The sequence below is a fragment of the Stegostoma tigrinum genome, chromosome 28 (assembly GCF_030684315.1).
Source record: "Stegostoma tigrinum isolate sSteTig4 chromosome 28, sSteTig4.hap1, whole genome shotgun sequence".
NCBI classification, from domain to species: Eukaryota; Metazoa; Chordata; class Chondrichthyes; order Orectolobiformes; family Stegostomatidae; genus Stegostoma; species Stegostoma tigrinum.
In genome coordinates, this window is record NC_081381.1 from 16,192,844 (window position 1) to 16,209,452 (window position 16,609).

The following is a 16,609-nucleotide window of genomic DNA, read 5'->3' on the forward strand; positions in this document are numbered from 1 at the left end:
TCCATCAGCTCCCAACCAATAGCCATCTTTGCTCCGGGTCCGCTGGCTGCCTTCCCTGTTCTGCTCCCAGCCTGCTGGCTGTCCCGACTCTGGGTCACTGGCTGTCGTCCCTGCTTTGTCTGCCAGCCACCATCCTTGCATTGGTCTGGGCCAAGGAAACAGGAGAAAGGGAAGAGAAAAGAGACTGAGATGAGGAGAAACCTTTTCACTTCTAGAGGGCTGTGCATGTTCCATCATTAATTAAGTTTCAATTTGAGGATAGAATTTTGTTCTTGGGTAATTGGGAGATATTACAGAGGAGGGCAAAGTGGAATTGAGGCTGAAAGTGAACCGTGATGATTTTGAATAATGAAACGGAGAGGGCCCCACAGTCTACTCCTACTGCTTACGTTCTTAGCTGCCATTTTTCAAAGTGTGATTTTTGACATTCACTGCAGATGGAAGTGAATCTCGCATAGCTAGTAGGCTGTGTTTGTTGCACTGCTACTTTGATTTTTGTATGTAAATTACTTCTGACAAGCGTCGTGCAATGAATAGTTTGTCAACACAATGAAAAAAAACCAAAAAAGTTATTGGTTGATTTATCCACTGTTTTCCAGTTGAATACTACTAAACTTCAGTTGGAATTTTCATACACCTTAGTTTAAAAATTCTCAGCCTGAAATAACCTCTTCAGGGTTTTATCCAAACATTCTGATCTGGAACTATTCTAACCCCCTAGCGCTAAGGGAATCCTATTTTTCTTATCTACTCACTTTGACAGAAGCATTGCTTTATGCATCATTCTTCATCTAAAGACTTCTGCAAAGCTGTCCCAAACTGAAACTTAAAAAAAACCCTATTTTCAAGTTTATCCTTGGAGCTTCCAAGCATTTAGATATTTCTAACAGAAACCTTGATGCATAATTATTCACCTTCTATTGTAAATGCTCCTCAAAAATCCATTAGTTCTCAGAGCTACCTCAAGTCATTTTTAAAGATATCACAATGGCTGTAGAAATACTTGCAAGTTAATCATTAAACCCTCTTTTAAAAAAAACCCGTTACTAATTTAAAAAAAAGTTTAATTAAAATATATGTTAATCACCCAACTTTCTCCAAAACTCTAACAGTTGGCCATTTTTAATGACAAGCATTCCACATCCTTTTCTCTTGTGATGTTTATAAATACAATCTTACACTGTTGTGGCATTCTTTTCAGGTTGGTCAAAAACAATATTTTGTTCTGATTCTGGTTCTGCCATGTTTCCTTGTAAAAGATGGAATGTGGCCACCAATTATTTATTTAGCATATCAAAGAGGCTATGTTTTGGGCTTTCCTTGCTCTGCTTTTCATGTCTGTCCCCTGAACTGATAAATTAAGATTACTTGCTGGTCTTGTTTGCAGCTTTGGTGTAGTAAGTTGGTAAATCTTGAGCTTTCACCACAATTTAATCAAATGCTGAAATTGTAAAGTTTTTAGCTGATGGTGCAATTTGGATCCAGGTTTTCAGCATGCTTGTTTTAACATTCTGAAACCTATCTTTTTTTGCTGAGCAAAAATATTTACATTACATCAACATTTGTTGCTCTAAATGTTAATTTCATCAGGCAGAATAACCTTTTACAGCCTCACTGCAGGATGGAAATAATGTTTATATTTTCTGTTGCGCTACCTTGTCCCTGTTTGATATCATCCTGTGAAAACTGGGTTAATCTTTTTGAATTTATATGTGGAAGTTTGATTTGCAAAAAACAGCAGGGAGATTACCTATTGTCCTTTTCCAGAGCATGTGCCTTTTGTTTTTTTTCTGTCTCTCTTTATTGGATGGATCAGTGTCTGCTGTGTAAGACTCCTGGGACACTGAGTTGGAGGTTACTAACTGAGCACCAGTATTTGTGGTAAAAGCTTTACTTTGGAGGAAAGTTAGAAAGTACTGGAAGAAATGTAAATCCCCAGCTGCCTTCAGTTAAGTTGACCTTTCAGCTTGTAAATACTGTATTGTCATTTCATTTCCTTTTCGTTGTGCTGTATGTGAGTAAGTATTCAAAATCACTAATGTGATTTAGAACTATCAATGTCAGTTTTCAAAAGGTTCCCAATTTTCAATAATTTTTCTTAAAAGTAGCCTTGTCTCAATTTATCAAGCAGAGCAGTTATGGTTGGGCTTTCTGTATAAGTAGGTCTGAAAACGAAGTGAGCTCAAGAAACGTCAATAGTGATACCACAGTTGAATGCAGTGTTTTCCTTTGTGTTATTAAATGGTGTAATTTCCTGTTTATCGAATTATTTACCTGTAATTAAGTCTGTTGTTTAAGGTAGACTTTTCCCATCCATGATTTTTTTTTTAAAAACAAGAAAAAGCTTCTCACACATTGTAATCATTCGAAGAAATGTTATACCCCATGAGCTAAATATGCATTAAAAAGCCTCTAGCCTGTGCTTGACAGCATACTGGTCATGCACAGGACATAAATTATCGGCTGTGGTTTCCTTTTACATTTCATTAAGTGATGTATCAAAAAAATACAATTGTGTGCTCAAACACAACATATAATATTTAATTGGTTTGTGGTATTGTTTAAGATCCCTGTAGAGTAGAATACCTTGCATTAAAAAAATCAATCTTCCAGTTGAAGGAATATCCCTGTTTTAATTTTCAAAATGTTTACTGTTACAGTTATTGACCAAACACCATTTTGTAGGAAAGTGCTGCTTTACACTAACAAACAAAACTTCCTTCATTTAGTTTTAAATCAAGCGGTTAACAGACTGCACAGGCATACCTTACATATTTTGCATTGTGTAGTCCTTCAATTCTCAAGATGGAATTCAGTGTGATTTTAGCTCCCAAGTACTTCATTGTAGAGCATTTGAGAAGACCCAGCTGTCCAAAGGGGCCCTTTATAAATACAAGTCTCTTAATTCTTTCACCCCTCCAAGGCCAGTTTATCAATCTTGAACCAAAGTGTACCGTAACTGATGCAGTACTGTTGGTGGAGTTGCACCGTCACCATACAAATAAAGCATAGTTTTTGCTCCTTTGCATTTTCCTTGAGACGCAGACCAGATTGAAATGGCCTTTTAGATTATTTATTTTGGATTTTAGTGATGCATGAGTGTCGACTTCAAATTTCTATATTCTTCTATTGTTTCTATCAGTCATGAATGTCTGATATCTCAGATAACTGTCTGTTCCGTCATCAAGTTCCTGACTTCGTTCAAATGCACTTGAATTGCTAAAACTTTTACATCTTCCATTGCTTCTATCCTTTCACTATTTAGAAAGTGTTGTGCTCGGTCCCTTTTTGATCTAAAGTGGATGATGTCACATTTGATTATGCTGAAATCTGTTTGTTATAGTTTTTGTTCATTTTTTTTGATTTCCTAATGTATCCTTGTAATTTTATACTTTCATCTGCATTGAAAATGCTAGCTGTCTTTGTCCCTTTGGCAGGTGTTAATTCTTATTTTGGATTTTATTCTATCTTGGGTTGATGAGTTGAAAGTCTTTAAAGTCAGCTGAAATTCAATGTGAAATGCGTTTTAGTTGTTTCTTGGGTATGAATCCACAGCACAAAACTGCCCTTAACTTCCTGCTAAAATCACAGTCTCTTCCAAAAGAGCCCGCAGATTTGACAGACTATTCCAGAAAGTTGAAATGTTGAGTTCCCTTGCCTTGTTGAACATGCAGCATACAAGTATCCTCAGTTTTTGCAATGCTTCTCTTTGTCCCTGAAAGTTATATATTTAATCCTCTGTTTTTCTTTTCTCATCAGATTGTGTTTATATAGAGAGTCGTCGCCCCAACACACCTTACTTTATCTGCAGTATCCAAGAATTCAAACTGGTGAGTGTCAAATTCTGGATGTGCAAGCTTGAGTCTCTGCTTCCTATTGTAAATCATCTGTGCTTCTGAGTTGTTGATTTGTTTGACTATTACAGTCCTTTGCAGTAATTTTTGGCTTTTTCCAGCTTGCCTCAGAGTTGTACGTTATTATTCTGTTTGTGTTTAGAACATGATATGTGCAAACTTATACCCTCTGAGTCAAAACATCTGTAATAAAACCAAACACTCTGACTATTCATTCAGGTGTGGTCACAAGGGAAACTAACAGTCAATATCTACATTCCAGCAGGACCCCTGGATTGTAGTGCAAAGTTTTTAAAAAAATAATCTATTTGAACATTTTTATCTCTACTGTTTTCAGTTCTGACAACTGGTGTAAGGATGTGAATGTGTTATTGGCAAATAATTAATCAAAACAATATGATTTTAAACATTAAGTGTGATGTGATATATGCTGAAGATTTCTCATGGAAACCCTTTTGATAAGATTTTTGTTGCATGTAAGAATGCTTTTGAAGGCCATTGAATACGTAGTGTTATTTTCCAATAGTGCTGAAACAGTATTAGTGTTGAAAAACTTAACTGTCGTAATGGCAACTTGGATATTAATTATCAATTACCAGCATTGACACTATGTTGATTTGTCTTAATTGCTGCAGAAATATTTTGAATTATAATACATCTATCACATTTTAATTTTGTCATCAGGATAACATTAGTCTGGTTGGCATTGGCAGTTTTCATGTATTTTCTTGTGTAGGAGAAGGCTAATTTCCATTTTGATGTCTTTTCAGTCCATATTGTTTTAAGTTGAGGATATAGGGTATTTCAACATGTATCTTCAACCTCTTCAATCTGGTATCGTTGTCATGCAGCTGAAAAGTCTGCTAGTCTGTCAGCCTTTGTGGTATGTATGCTTTATTCACCATCCAGCTGAAAAGAGCCTCCAATGCTGCAGTTGTAAACAGTTTAACATCTAGGCAATGTGTCAGGCATTACTGACTTTTTGTCTCTTTCACACAAGAGTTGGATATTGTAGTACTCTATTGGTCTGTTGCTGAATATCATTCAAGTGCAGTGAAAAAAAATTGAAATTGATTGTTATGAGTGCATGGAGGTCTAAACAGCTAAATAAATTTCTGTCGCTATATATTCTGAAACTGCTCCTGTATATATTTCCCAGTAAGCAGTTTTAAGCCGTTGGGGAAAATCAAGAATATGTTTGAGCAGAGAAAATTTTCAAATCATCTCAAAGACTGCTATTTTGTAAAGGCTCTGGGTATTACATTTTGAAGTTAGGAGTTAAATGTGCTGTAGTAAGGCATAGGAAGAAACAATAGAAAGACACATTGAAATAATGAAGTGCAAGATAAGTGATAGCAGAAATTATGCTTACTGTTAAAAACAGCTTAGTATGCTCTGAAATTTCACTAGCTATAAAAGGGCCATTTTTGTGCATATCTATTGTTCATTCAGATTAGGAGCTTTCAGAATGTATGATACATATTGAATTGTGACTTTTGTTCAGATAATCATCTTCCATTAACGTTTGACCAATGATTGCAGGAAGCATAAAATCATTTTGTTGTGCAGGTGATCTTGAAAGCTCAGGGTGACGGTGAGTAAAAAAGCACAGATCATTTCATTTCTTACCAGTGGTAGTAACCTCATAAACAGTAAAGCATCAGATTGAATGTTTTAAAAAGAACAAGACATTGAATGCTGAGCAGAAAATAAGGGCACCTGTCTGAAGATGTATCTGAAGGACTGAACTTGGAGGAGCCTTGTTAAATGGGGTGAGGTGTAGCAAACTATAGATCCACGGATGGATTTGGAAACAAAAATGACAATTTTAAAATCGAAGTGTTGCCTTACTGGCAGTCGGTGAGCACCAGGTGAATGGGTAAATAAAAGTTGTGTGTGGATGAGAAATGGATGAATAAAGGAACTAGGGCATCGGGTGGCCTCAGGTTTATAGAATGTTGATTGTGGAAGGCTGGTCAGAAGTGGCGTGGAATAGCCACGTCCAGAAGTAATGAAGGCATAAATTAGTTTCAGATTTAGACAAACTGAGGGGAGATGGAGTCAATGTTCTGAAGGTAGGAATAGACATGCTTAGTGCTAGCACCTCTAGGGATCAAATATGACATCAAGGCTTTGAACAGTTTGATTCATTCTTGGGCATTTGCCAGGGAGAGAGATGGAGTGAGTAGCTAAAGGATGGAGTTTGTAGCAGGGAATGAAGGCATTGTGATGTTATTTGGAAGTGAAATCTACTGATCCAGCTCAGAATATAGGATAAGCAGTCAGACAATTAGCAACAAATGTTGGAATTGTGCTGGTGCAGTGAGGATAGGAGTCATCAGTGTAATTGTGAAAATTAATGCTTTGTGTTGCAAAATTGTTGTCAAGAAGTAATCCAGCAGGTAGATGAGAGAAAGGAGGGCCCCTAAGGATAATACCGGAAGCATTGGTGTGGGAGTGAGAAATTCTGTTGCAGATAGAGGGGAAAAGAGGTCTAATATAGTCGTAGTATCAGCAGTTAGTTCTAAATAACAGCATTTCCTGAAGACTGGGGCAGATGCTTTTTGTTGGACTCTCAATGATATGTATCACTTAAGTGAAAAAAAAATCAAGTTTAAAAAATAAACCAAGCAGACAAACAGCAGTTTACAGTTCCTGCCGTTTACTTTGGCTTCAGAAGTTGATTTGAATGAGGGCATAGAACTTAGAGCAGGATTTGGATGTTTGATGGGCTGATATAATTTGTGGTCTTCACTCCACTTTCATATCTGCCCCTCTGTCACCCTCAGTTACCATGCCAATCAAAAGCTGCCCAACTTGGCCTGGAGGACCAGGACTGAATGTGAACTGAAGACCAGTAGCTACTTCATTTTGTTGCATTATCAATTTATTTGTTGTAACTTATCTCATGAAGGCCATGGGAGCTTAATTTGAAATAGTATTAAATTATTGTCTTTACCATTGATAATTTCAAGACTGCTGTAATTTCTTAACTGCAAAATTACCATGTTTCAGATAAGAGAATTGTAACCTTCAGAAACAGATTTGAATATTGCCATATAGACCTTATTATCCGTACTAATTTATTCTCAGTAAACCATTTTTAAAAATGTTCTGAGGTACGTGCGTAGAGTAGAGCATAAAACTGTAGTTAGTCATGGAGCTTTGTTTGACTTAACACGTTTAAAAATTAGGACCTTAACTATTGGATGGAATTGCTGCATTTTAATTCCATTATACATTGTAGTTAAAAAAAAAGTTGCATGATATACTATCAAGCTTGAAAAATGAAGCAATCCATCCAATCTGTCTCTGCATTTTACTTCTGTTAGTTTTAGTTTGGGCTGGATAGCCATTAAATGTAATTTTTCAGCTCTCCCAAATAGGTTGCAACATAGTCAGGTACTTCAGGGAACTGCAGATGCTGGAGAATCCAAGATAATAAAATGTGAGGCTGGATGAACACAGCAGGCCCAGCAGCATCTCAGGAGCACAAAAGCTGACATTTTGGGCCTAGACCCTTCAGGGGATGGGGAGAGGGTTCTGGAATAAATAGGGAGAGGGGGGAGGCGGACCGAAGATGGAGAGAAAAGAAGATAGGTGGAGAGGAGAGTATAGGTGGGGAGGTAGGGAGGGGATAGGTCAGTCCAGGGAAGACGGACAGGTCAAGGAGGTGGAATGAGGTTAGTAGGTAGGAGATGGAGGTGCGGCTTGGGGTGGGAGGAAGGGATGGGTGAGAGGAAGAACCGGTTAGGGAGGCAGAGACAGGCTGGACTGGTTTTGGGATACAGTGGGGGGAGGGGAAGAGCTGGGCTGGTTGTGTGGTGCAGTGGGGGGAGGGGACGAACTGGGCTGGTTTTGGGATGCGGTGGGGGAAGGGGAGATTTTGAAGCTGGTGAAGTCCACATTGATACCATTGGGCTGCAGGGTTCCCAAGCAGAATATGAGTTGCTGTTCCTGCAACCTTCGGGTGGCACCATTGTGGCACTGCAGGAGGCCCATGATGGAAATGTCGTCTGAAGAATGGGAGGGAGAGTTGAAATGGTTCTGGGAGGTGCAGTTGTTGACTGCGAACCGAGCGGAGGTGTTCTGCAAAGCGGTCCCCAAGCCTCCGCTTGGTTTCCCCAATGTAGAGGAAGCCACTCCGGTGGCAATGGATACAGTATACCACATTGGCAGATGTGCAGGTGAACCTCTGCTTAATATGAAAAGTCATCTTGGGGCCTGGGATAGGGGTGAGGGAAGAGGTGTGGGGGCAAGTGTAGCATTTCCTGCGGTTGCAGGGAAAGGTGCCGGGTGTGATGGGGTTGGAGGGGAGTGTGGAACGAACAAGGGAGTCACGGAGAGAGTGGTCTCTCCGGAAGGCAGACAAGGGTGGGGATGGAAAAATGTCTTGGGTGGTGGGGTCGGATTGTAGATGATGGAAGTGTCGGAGGATGATGCGTTGTATCCGGAGGTTTTTGGGGTGGTGTGTGAGAACGAGGGGGATCCTCTGTGGGCGGTTGTGGCGGGGGCGGGGTGTGAGGGATGTGTCGCGGGAAATGCGGGAGACGCGGTCCAGGGCGTTCTCAACCACTGCGGGGGGAATGTTACAGTCCTTGAAGAACTTGGACATCTGGGATGTGTGGGAGTGGAATGCCTCATCGTGGGAGCAGATGCAGCGGAGGCGGAGGAATTGGGAATAGAGGATGGAATTTTTGCAGGAGGGTGTCTAGGTAGCTGTGGGAGTTGGTGGGCTTGAAATGGACATCCGTTACAAGCTGGCTGCCTGAGATGGAGACTGAGAGGTCTTGAGAATGTGTGACTAGATGGAGCACTGAAAGTCATTGGAGTTGATAGGTTTACCTTGCTTCTGGGGTCATTTCTAAACTTAAAATGTTCCCTGTAGGCGTGTTTTATAGCATTTATTGGACATGCTTTTTACACAGAAAGCATTGCTGTGTTATTTATAAAGGAAGGAAGATGTTTAATGACCCGTATATATTGTTGATAAGTTCAGTTTAAGATTTTTCCTCCTGTTCACAGCGATCTGTTGCAGACAAATGTCAAAGACAGTGAAACCGAAGATGATTATGTACTAATCTATAATGCTAAAGAATACTGGACATTAGTGAATCATTTACATTTAGAAAACCGTCAAATGTATTTGGCAATTCTATGGAGTACAGATTATTACGTAGTTGTGCTATAATTAGTTACCTTTGACACTGCCGACTTGCCTCAGTGCTTGTGCTGTTAGATTTAATGTGTATTACATTTGTCAAAACTCAATAAAGTAATATTTAAAATGGAATTAAAATGAACTAGAATCATGAGAAAGTGTATCTATCATTTGTTCGTGTGTCAAAGGTATAAGTACTGTATCTTAAAATTGTGGACTTAAATCTTAATGTAGTTTGTATTGAACAGTGAATAAGGAAATTTAAAAGAAAGGGAGAATTTGTTGAGGTGATGAGAGAGCAGTTCAGATTATTCTCCATTTTGTATTCAAATTGAAACTCTTTCTAGGAGTGTATTTGCATGTATTTCTTCTCTTTGAAAAATCATTTGAATAATTAAACAGATGGAAGAGTAATCATCCTAGGAGACCAAAGGGATGAAAAATACAAAACCGCATTCTCATTGAAGACTGCTTTCACACAGAGATTTGTCTTGGCTTTTACCATCACCTAAATCCAGTTGATATTGAAGGAATAAGATGATAAGTCATTAAGTAATAATGTGAGCTATTTCTCTTCGCAATGTTGGGCTTCTCTGCAAAACCAGAGTGTTGGCATGTGTTTGTTAGAACCCAGGTATTTTGCTGGAAAGGATGTTGCTCAAGGAGGGGGGATGTGTGGGTGAAAATAATGGAATCGCTTTAATTTTGCAAAATTTCATCGCTGGTTCAAACCCTTGGCATAGGTTTTGTGCCTTCAAGTTGTTTGAATAATCTTTGGATGAAAGAAAAAGGCAGAAAAGATGAAATATTTTTCTTTGTTAGGCTGTTGGGTGAGTTATTACAAAATGTTACGCACATGTCAGTCTCCATGTTAAGACTAAGTTATTTTTGACTTCTGATGAAGGTGCTGGTTTGGCCTGACTTCCTTAGGTTAGAAAACTGACCAGTATTTTGGCTCCTTTTCAATTACCCAGCATACCACCTAACTGCGCAGGTTAGGTGGGGACCGATCTCCAACAAATGTATTGATAAGTGAGTAAGAAATTTTGGCTTTGTTTCTTGAAGCAGACACCCATGAGCAGATGGAAAATATGGGGCAACATTGTACTACTGCCTGTAGTCGAACGGCTTTTGTTATTTATCACCAAAAAGTACAGAAGACTAATTCATTGAATTAGGTATAGAGGGAACTTGAAGTCATGCAACAATATTTCAAGGAGAGTCAAAGTTCCTATATGAAATGAGAAAATTATGAAGGTAAAGATTGACTTTTGATTCATTTCATAAAAAATTGCTTTTAAACAGTGATACAACTAATAAGCTAGATATTGGAAAGACCTGTTCTCTTCTCTCCTTCTTCTCTCTCTCCTCTTCTCCTCCCCCCCCCCCCCCCCCCCCCCATTCATGTTGAACTGTTAGACCCTAATGTTTGTATACCTTTAGAAGGTGGCTAGCTTTAGCTGTGCAGGCAGAGGCCAATAGAACACTAAGTTACCTTGAGTCTACATTTGTATAACCCTTAGTTGTAGAGTGTTATTTTTGCTGAATAAACTAAAAAGATGCTTGGTGAGTTCAAAGTTGTTTGGTCCCAGATGTGCCTCATTCTTTTTTACAAAAAAAATGCCTATTTCCAACAGATGGTGCTGGATAGCGAATGAGGGTGATTATTCAGATCACTGTCAAAACACTTTTGGTCCAGAGAACTCAACCGTTTGCTGAAATAAGTCATTGAGCCATTTGGAAAAAATAATCAGTTCTGTTCATTTTAAAATAAATTCTCAGTGGAAGGCAACTTTTTTGAATTGTTATTTTGTTTCTAGAAATTGAAGTTATTGTGTAAAAATCAAGGCTGATATTCCAATTCATAACTGAGGAAACACTATGCTGTTGAAGATGAGATGAACCAAAAAGATAAACCAAAGTCACATCTGGTCTGATGGATATAAAAGATCCCATTATTTTGAAGAGCAGGGGAGATGTAGTATTGTTCTGACCAAAATTTATAGAGATCAGCATCACAAAAGCTGATGAGATGGTTAGTTGTTATCAGAACACTATTCATAGTCGTTTGGTATGTTCATATTGGCTGCCTTGTTTCCTACGTTAATGCAATGACTATGCTTCAAAAAATACTTCATTGGCTGTAAAGTGCCCTTAGATGTCTAGTAGTTGTGAAAAGTGATACATAAATGGTGAAGATGCTGCCAGCTTCAGAAGTTTACAAGTTAATGTTGTTTCAGAGATAGTAGGAAGTGCAGATGCTGGGAAATCTGAGAAACAAGATGTAAACCTGGATGAACACGCTAGGCCAACTAGCATCAGAGGAGCAAGAAAACTGACGTTTTGGGACTGGACCTTTCTTCAGAAACGCTGAAGAAGGATCCAGATCCGAAACATCAGCTTTGCTGCTCTGATGCTGCTTGACCTGTTGTGTTCAGCCAGCTCTACACCTTGTTATTTTAGAAATTAATGCATCTTTGTGATTGCTGAATGTATCACAAAATAAGTCTTAGCTTACATATGTTACACATGGGTCTTAATACAATGAGCACTGCCTATTATGTGAAATAATGTTCAGAGAACACTTGACAGACACTGTGCACGCATCTGTGACTGGCAGGTGTTCTTTGGACAGTATATGTTCAATAGTTTTGCTTGTGTTTCGTACTTTTGGTGCTCATCAACACTATATAATCTAAACTGCTTTTTGAAGTTTTGGGTTTCCAGGCATTTTCTCTAACCACTCCTTTTTTGTCTGATGCGAAGATGGAACCCATAGTTGTTAACTGAATTAACTATCTAAGTGAAAACTGCAACTGTGTGGAAACCTAAAACTTCAAATTTCCACGTTTTAAAGCATATGTTTTTGCGTAGAAGGAGCTCATGTGAAGAATTATTATTCATAAACATTTCATGCTTTTATTTTCAGTCAACATCTATCACAGAAGTTACAAGGTTTTTTTAATTTCACTGTGGTCATGTGCTTCAAGGCCATCACTACAAAGGAAAAAAAATTGCATTTATACAGTGTCGTTTATGAAGTCAGGAAGTTAGAGTATGCCACCTAATTTTCCCAAACACTTAATGAGCAACTTAAAAAAAAATTTTAAGAACTAAATTTCATCACCTCATTTTCAGTCATTGCCTTTACATTTCAGTTGTTGACATTAGTCAGTTGCTTGAATGTATATTTAATGGTTCACTCATTGCTAAATCCAGAGCTTTGCTTAGTTTTGGAAGAAACAACAAACCTGAACTAAGATTCACATTTGATAGTGATTCCAAAATGTTCAGAGTGCTTAGCTGTTAAATTCAGTATTTTATAAAAGAACTAGGTGACAAGATAGATTGCCATTTAATGTATTTGTAAGTAATGAACATTTTAAGTTCAGGAAACAATTTTTGTTCAACATAATTCCTCAGAGTCTTCCAATGTTGCCTTAGTTGATCAGTTACTGAAACCCTCATTCCTGACTGTCAATCTATTATCCCATTCTATTATTATGCTTTCTTGGCCAGCCTTCCAACTGCTGTTAATTTTAGCATATCTAAAACTGTTTACTTTCAGTATCCTGTACTATTTACAATTAGTGTAATTTTAACTGATCTGCATTGGCTTTTGGTCTTGCAGTTCTTCTAAATTAAAAGTCTCATCTTTTTTCTTGAAATTTCTTCCTTGCTTCACTTTTCTCTGACATTGCCACCTCCTACTACCATAAAAAATCCTCTCTCTCCAGCCCTAGGAACTTTCCTTATCTGACTCTGTTCCATTTGCAACGCCTCTCACTTCTTTTACACGCCATATTTACTGTTGAGCTTTAAGCCAGCTAGATAGATGATCCACATTTCTTTTCCATTGCTGCTTTGCATCTCCACTTATTCTCCTCTTCCCTTAAATACCTTGAAGTTTGCCTCTGATTGAACTTTTTGTTGTTGGTCAAAATATCACTATCTTTGGTCTCATCTCTATTCAGCTTGCTCATATTTTGGGATGTTTATGTTGAGTGCATCATAGTCAAGTTATTCATTATTACAGAACAGGAGGATTCCAGTAAAGAGAAGAGAATTTTTATCTTGTTGGTTTAATGTATCCTTTGTGTGTATCCTTTTTGATAATTTTGAAAATGTTTCATAGAACATAACAGCACAGTACAGGCCCTTCGGCCCTCGATGTTGTGCCGACCTGTCATACCGATCTCAAGCCCATCTAACCTACACTATTCCATGTATGTCCACATGCTTGTTTCAACCCAGTTCTAAGACTAACAAACTTTATTAAAATTTAAAATGTTTGCATAAATGCGTCAAATTTGGGCTTGGGGTACTTGAATTCAGAGGGTAATGTTTATCTTCTCATAATAGTCCAGTTGAGACAGTGTTCATATTATGAACATTTGTGTTTATGTTTCTTTTGTTTCTCATCAAGAACAAAATTGATTTTGATAACAAGAAAAAAAATCAAAAGAATTGTGGACGGTGTAAATCAGAAACAAAAGCAGAAGTTGTTGGAAAAGCTGAGCAGGCCTGGCAGCATCTGTGAAGAGAAATCAGAGTTAACATTTTAGGTCTGGTGACATTTGGTCCTTAGTAAACTTTTGATTTTGAGATCTCTCACTTTCAAGATTTAAGGGTGTGATCTGGAAATCTGCATTCAGCAGTTCAGATGGTATCTGGAATTCATTCAGATACACGTAATTTCATGAGAATTTGGGGCTTGAGTATTTCACACATAACTCCTCTGCCTGAAGGTCACTCTTTTGACATTGCATTCTGTTACTAAGAAAATATTTAATTTCAAGAAGTTTTATAGGATAGCCTATTGCTACTGAGAGAAAGCCTGATCTTCCTGAAAAATTAATCTTGTGTGGTGCTCATTTTGAATCTTTTTATACATTTGTTGTGTGGTAGAATACGTCTACTTCTTTACTGGGTATTCATCTCCGAATAAAGTGGGATGGTTTTAGCTTGTTTGAAGATCCACTGTTTAATTCAGCCATTCAGAAAGCAGAGTAAGGCTGTTTAAATTTCAGTGTGCAGCATTGCTACAAACGTGACTGCCACTTTTGTATTGTGAAATTTCATAGCACCCTCCAAGTTATTGAGATGCAACCCAAGTGAAATAAATTCACATGACCTTTGATAGATACTTTGTTAAAGAAAAAGACTTGATCCTATGTTGATTGCTCAGATTTTCTTGTAATAATAGGCCGGTATATACTTTTGGAGAATGTGCAGTGTGAATGATGGATGAAGGCAGGATTGATTTCAGCTGCAATAGCCTCAGTGCTTGAATATCACACTGCTGTTCACTTTGTAGACTGACTATCACCATGGAAAGGTGCCAGTGTTTGTGCTACACTATCTTAGAGCAAGTAAATACCTTGAGATATTTAACCCTGGTAATTATAGACCAGTGAGCCTTACCTCAGTTGTTGGTAAAGTGTTGGAAAAGGTTGTAAGGGATAGGATTTATAATCATCTAGAAAAGAATAAATTGATTAGGGATAGTCAGCACGGTTTTGTGAAGGGAAGGTCGTGCCTCACAAGCCTTATTGAGTTCTTTGAGAAGGTGACTAAACAGGTAGATGAGAGTAAACCGGTTGATGTGGTGTATATGGATTTCAACAAGGCGTTCGATAAGGTTTCTCTCAATAGGCTATTGTACAAAATGCAGAGGAATGGAATTGTGGGAGATATAGCAGTTTGGATCGGAAATTGGCTTGCTGAAAGAAGACAGAGGGTGGTAGTTGATGGGAAATGTTCATCCTGGAGATCAGTTACTAGTGGTGTACCGCAAGGGTCGGTGTTTGTCATTTTTATGAATGACCTGGATGAGGGCAAAGAAGGATGGGTTAGTAAATTTGCAGACGACGCTAAGGTCGATGGAGTTGTGGATAGTGATGAAGGATGCTGTAGGTTGCAGAGAGACATAGATAAGCTGCAGAGCTGGGCTGAGAGGTGGCAAATGGAGTTTAATGCAGACAAGTGTGAGGTGATGCACTTTGGTAGGAGTAACTGGAAGGCAAAGTACAGGGCTAATGGTAAGATTCTTAGTAGCGTAGATGTGCAGAGAGATCTCGGTGTCCATGTACACAGATCCATGAAAGTTGCCACCCAGGTTGACAGGGCTGTTAAGAAGGCATACAGTGCTTTAGCTTTTATTAATAGAGGGATCAAGTTCCGAAACCAAGAGGTTATGGTGAAGCTGTACAAAACTCTGGTGTGGCCGCACTTGGAGTATTGCGTACAGTTCTGGTCACTGGATTATAAGAAGGATGTGGAAGTTTTGGAAAGGGTGCAGAGGAGATTTACTAGGATGTTGCCTGGTATGGAGGGAAGGTCTTACGAAGAAAGGCTGAGGGACTTGAGGCTGTTTTCATTAGAGAGAAGAAGGTTGAGAGGTGACTTAATTGAAACATATAAAATAATCAGAGGGTTAGATAGGGTGGATAGGGAGAACCTTTTTCCTAGGATGGTGATGGCGAGCAAGAGGGGGCATAGCTTTAAATTGAGGGGTGAAAGATATAGGACACATGTCAGAGGTAGTTTCTTTACTCGGAGAGTAGTAAGGGAATGGAACGCTTTGCCTGCAACGGTAGTAGATTTGCCAACTTTAGGTACATTTAAGTCGTCATTGGATAAGCATATGGACGTACATGGAATAGTGTAGGTTAGATGGGCTTGAGATCGGTATGACAGGTCGGCACAACATCGGGGGCCGAAGGGCCTGTACTGTGCTGCTATGTTCGATGTTCCATGAGAGGAGTGTTTTGAGGTGGATGAGTTTTACAAGATTTACATTTAATGAGAGTAGTTAAATTCTTGGCTCAGTGCTTTGGTAATGCAATAAAGCATTACATATCTAAAATTAATTCCGTTATGTTAGTTTGAAAGACATGCTTTGTCTTTTTATTCCTGATAAGTGGCTTGTAGTATGCATTGGCTGTGCTTTCAACTTAAGGTACATGCATTACTGATCAAAGACACTGCTGATCTAAGCCTGGAATTCTAATGTGCTAAACTCATTAATCATTCATTTGTATTATATATAAACATTGCTCCTTGTTTTCTGTTCAAGGTCTGTAGACTAAATAGTTAGGCCATGTTTGAATTTTATCTGTTCACTAATATATGAACTCACTAAATGTTTTCTGTTTCTGTTTGGACTGCGTGACTAAATAGATTGCAGTATAGCCTTTATAAACTGGTTGTTTTTATTTGGAACTAATTGCCTCGATCCAGCCGTTTTTTTTGGCAAATCAATTTCTCTTTTATCTGGCTTTAGCTGTGTGTTGTTTGAGTTTTTTCAAAGTTAATGAATTGTTTTGACTTTTAAATGTTTTAAAGAATCGGTAAAATCTTGACATTCACAATTTAAATATTTATTTTGAATTTGTGGTGTTGGCTCGGCTTATTGAAACAATCCCTCTTCTAAAGCTACACTGGCCCTATCCCCCATCTCTTCCTCCGATACATTGATGACTGTTTCGGCACCGCCTCATGTTCCCTCGAGGAGCTCGAACAGTTCATCCACTTAACTAATACCTTCCACCCCAACCTTAAGTTTACCTGGACCATCTCTGACACCTCTTTC

At 38.5% G+C, this 16,609-nt stretch overlaps 1 protein-coding gene across 7 annotated transcripts in view; it reads left to right on the forward strand.

Annotated features, from left to right (window-relative positions):
* Positions 1–16,609, forward strand: part of rerea (arginine-glutamic acid dipeptide (RE) repeats a) — a 685,623-nt gene that overhangs the window by 175,997 nt on the left and 493,017 nt on the right. For all 7 annotated transcript variants that reach the window (XM_048561799.2, XM_048561803.2, XM_048561804.2 and 4 more), the window contains exon 3: positions 3,760–3,830. In XM_048561799.2, coding sequence (XP_048417756.1) covers positions 3,760–3,830 — 71 coding nt within the window. The remainder of the gene's footprint in view (positions 1–3,759; positions 3,831–16,609) is intronic.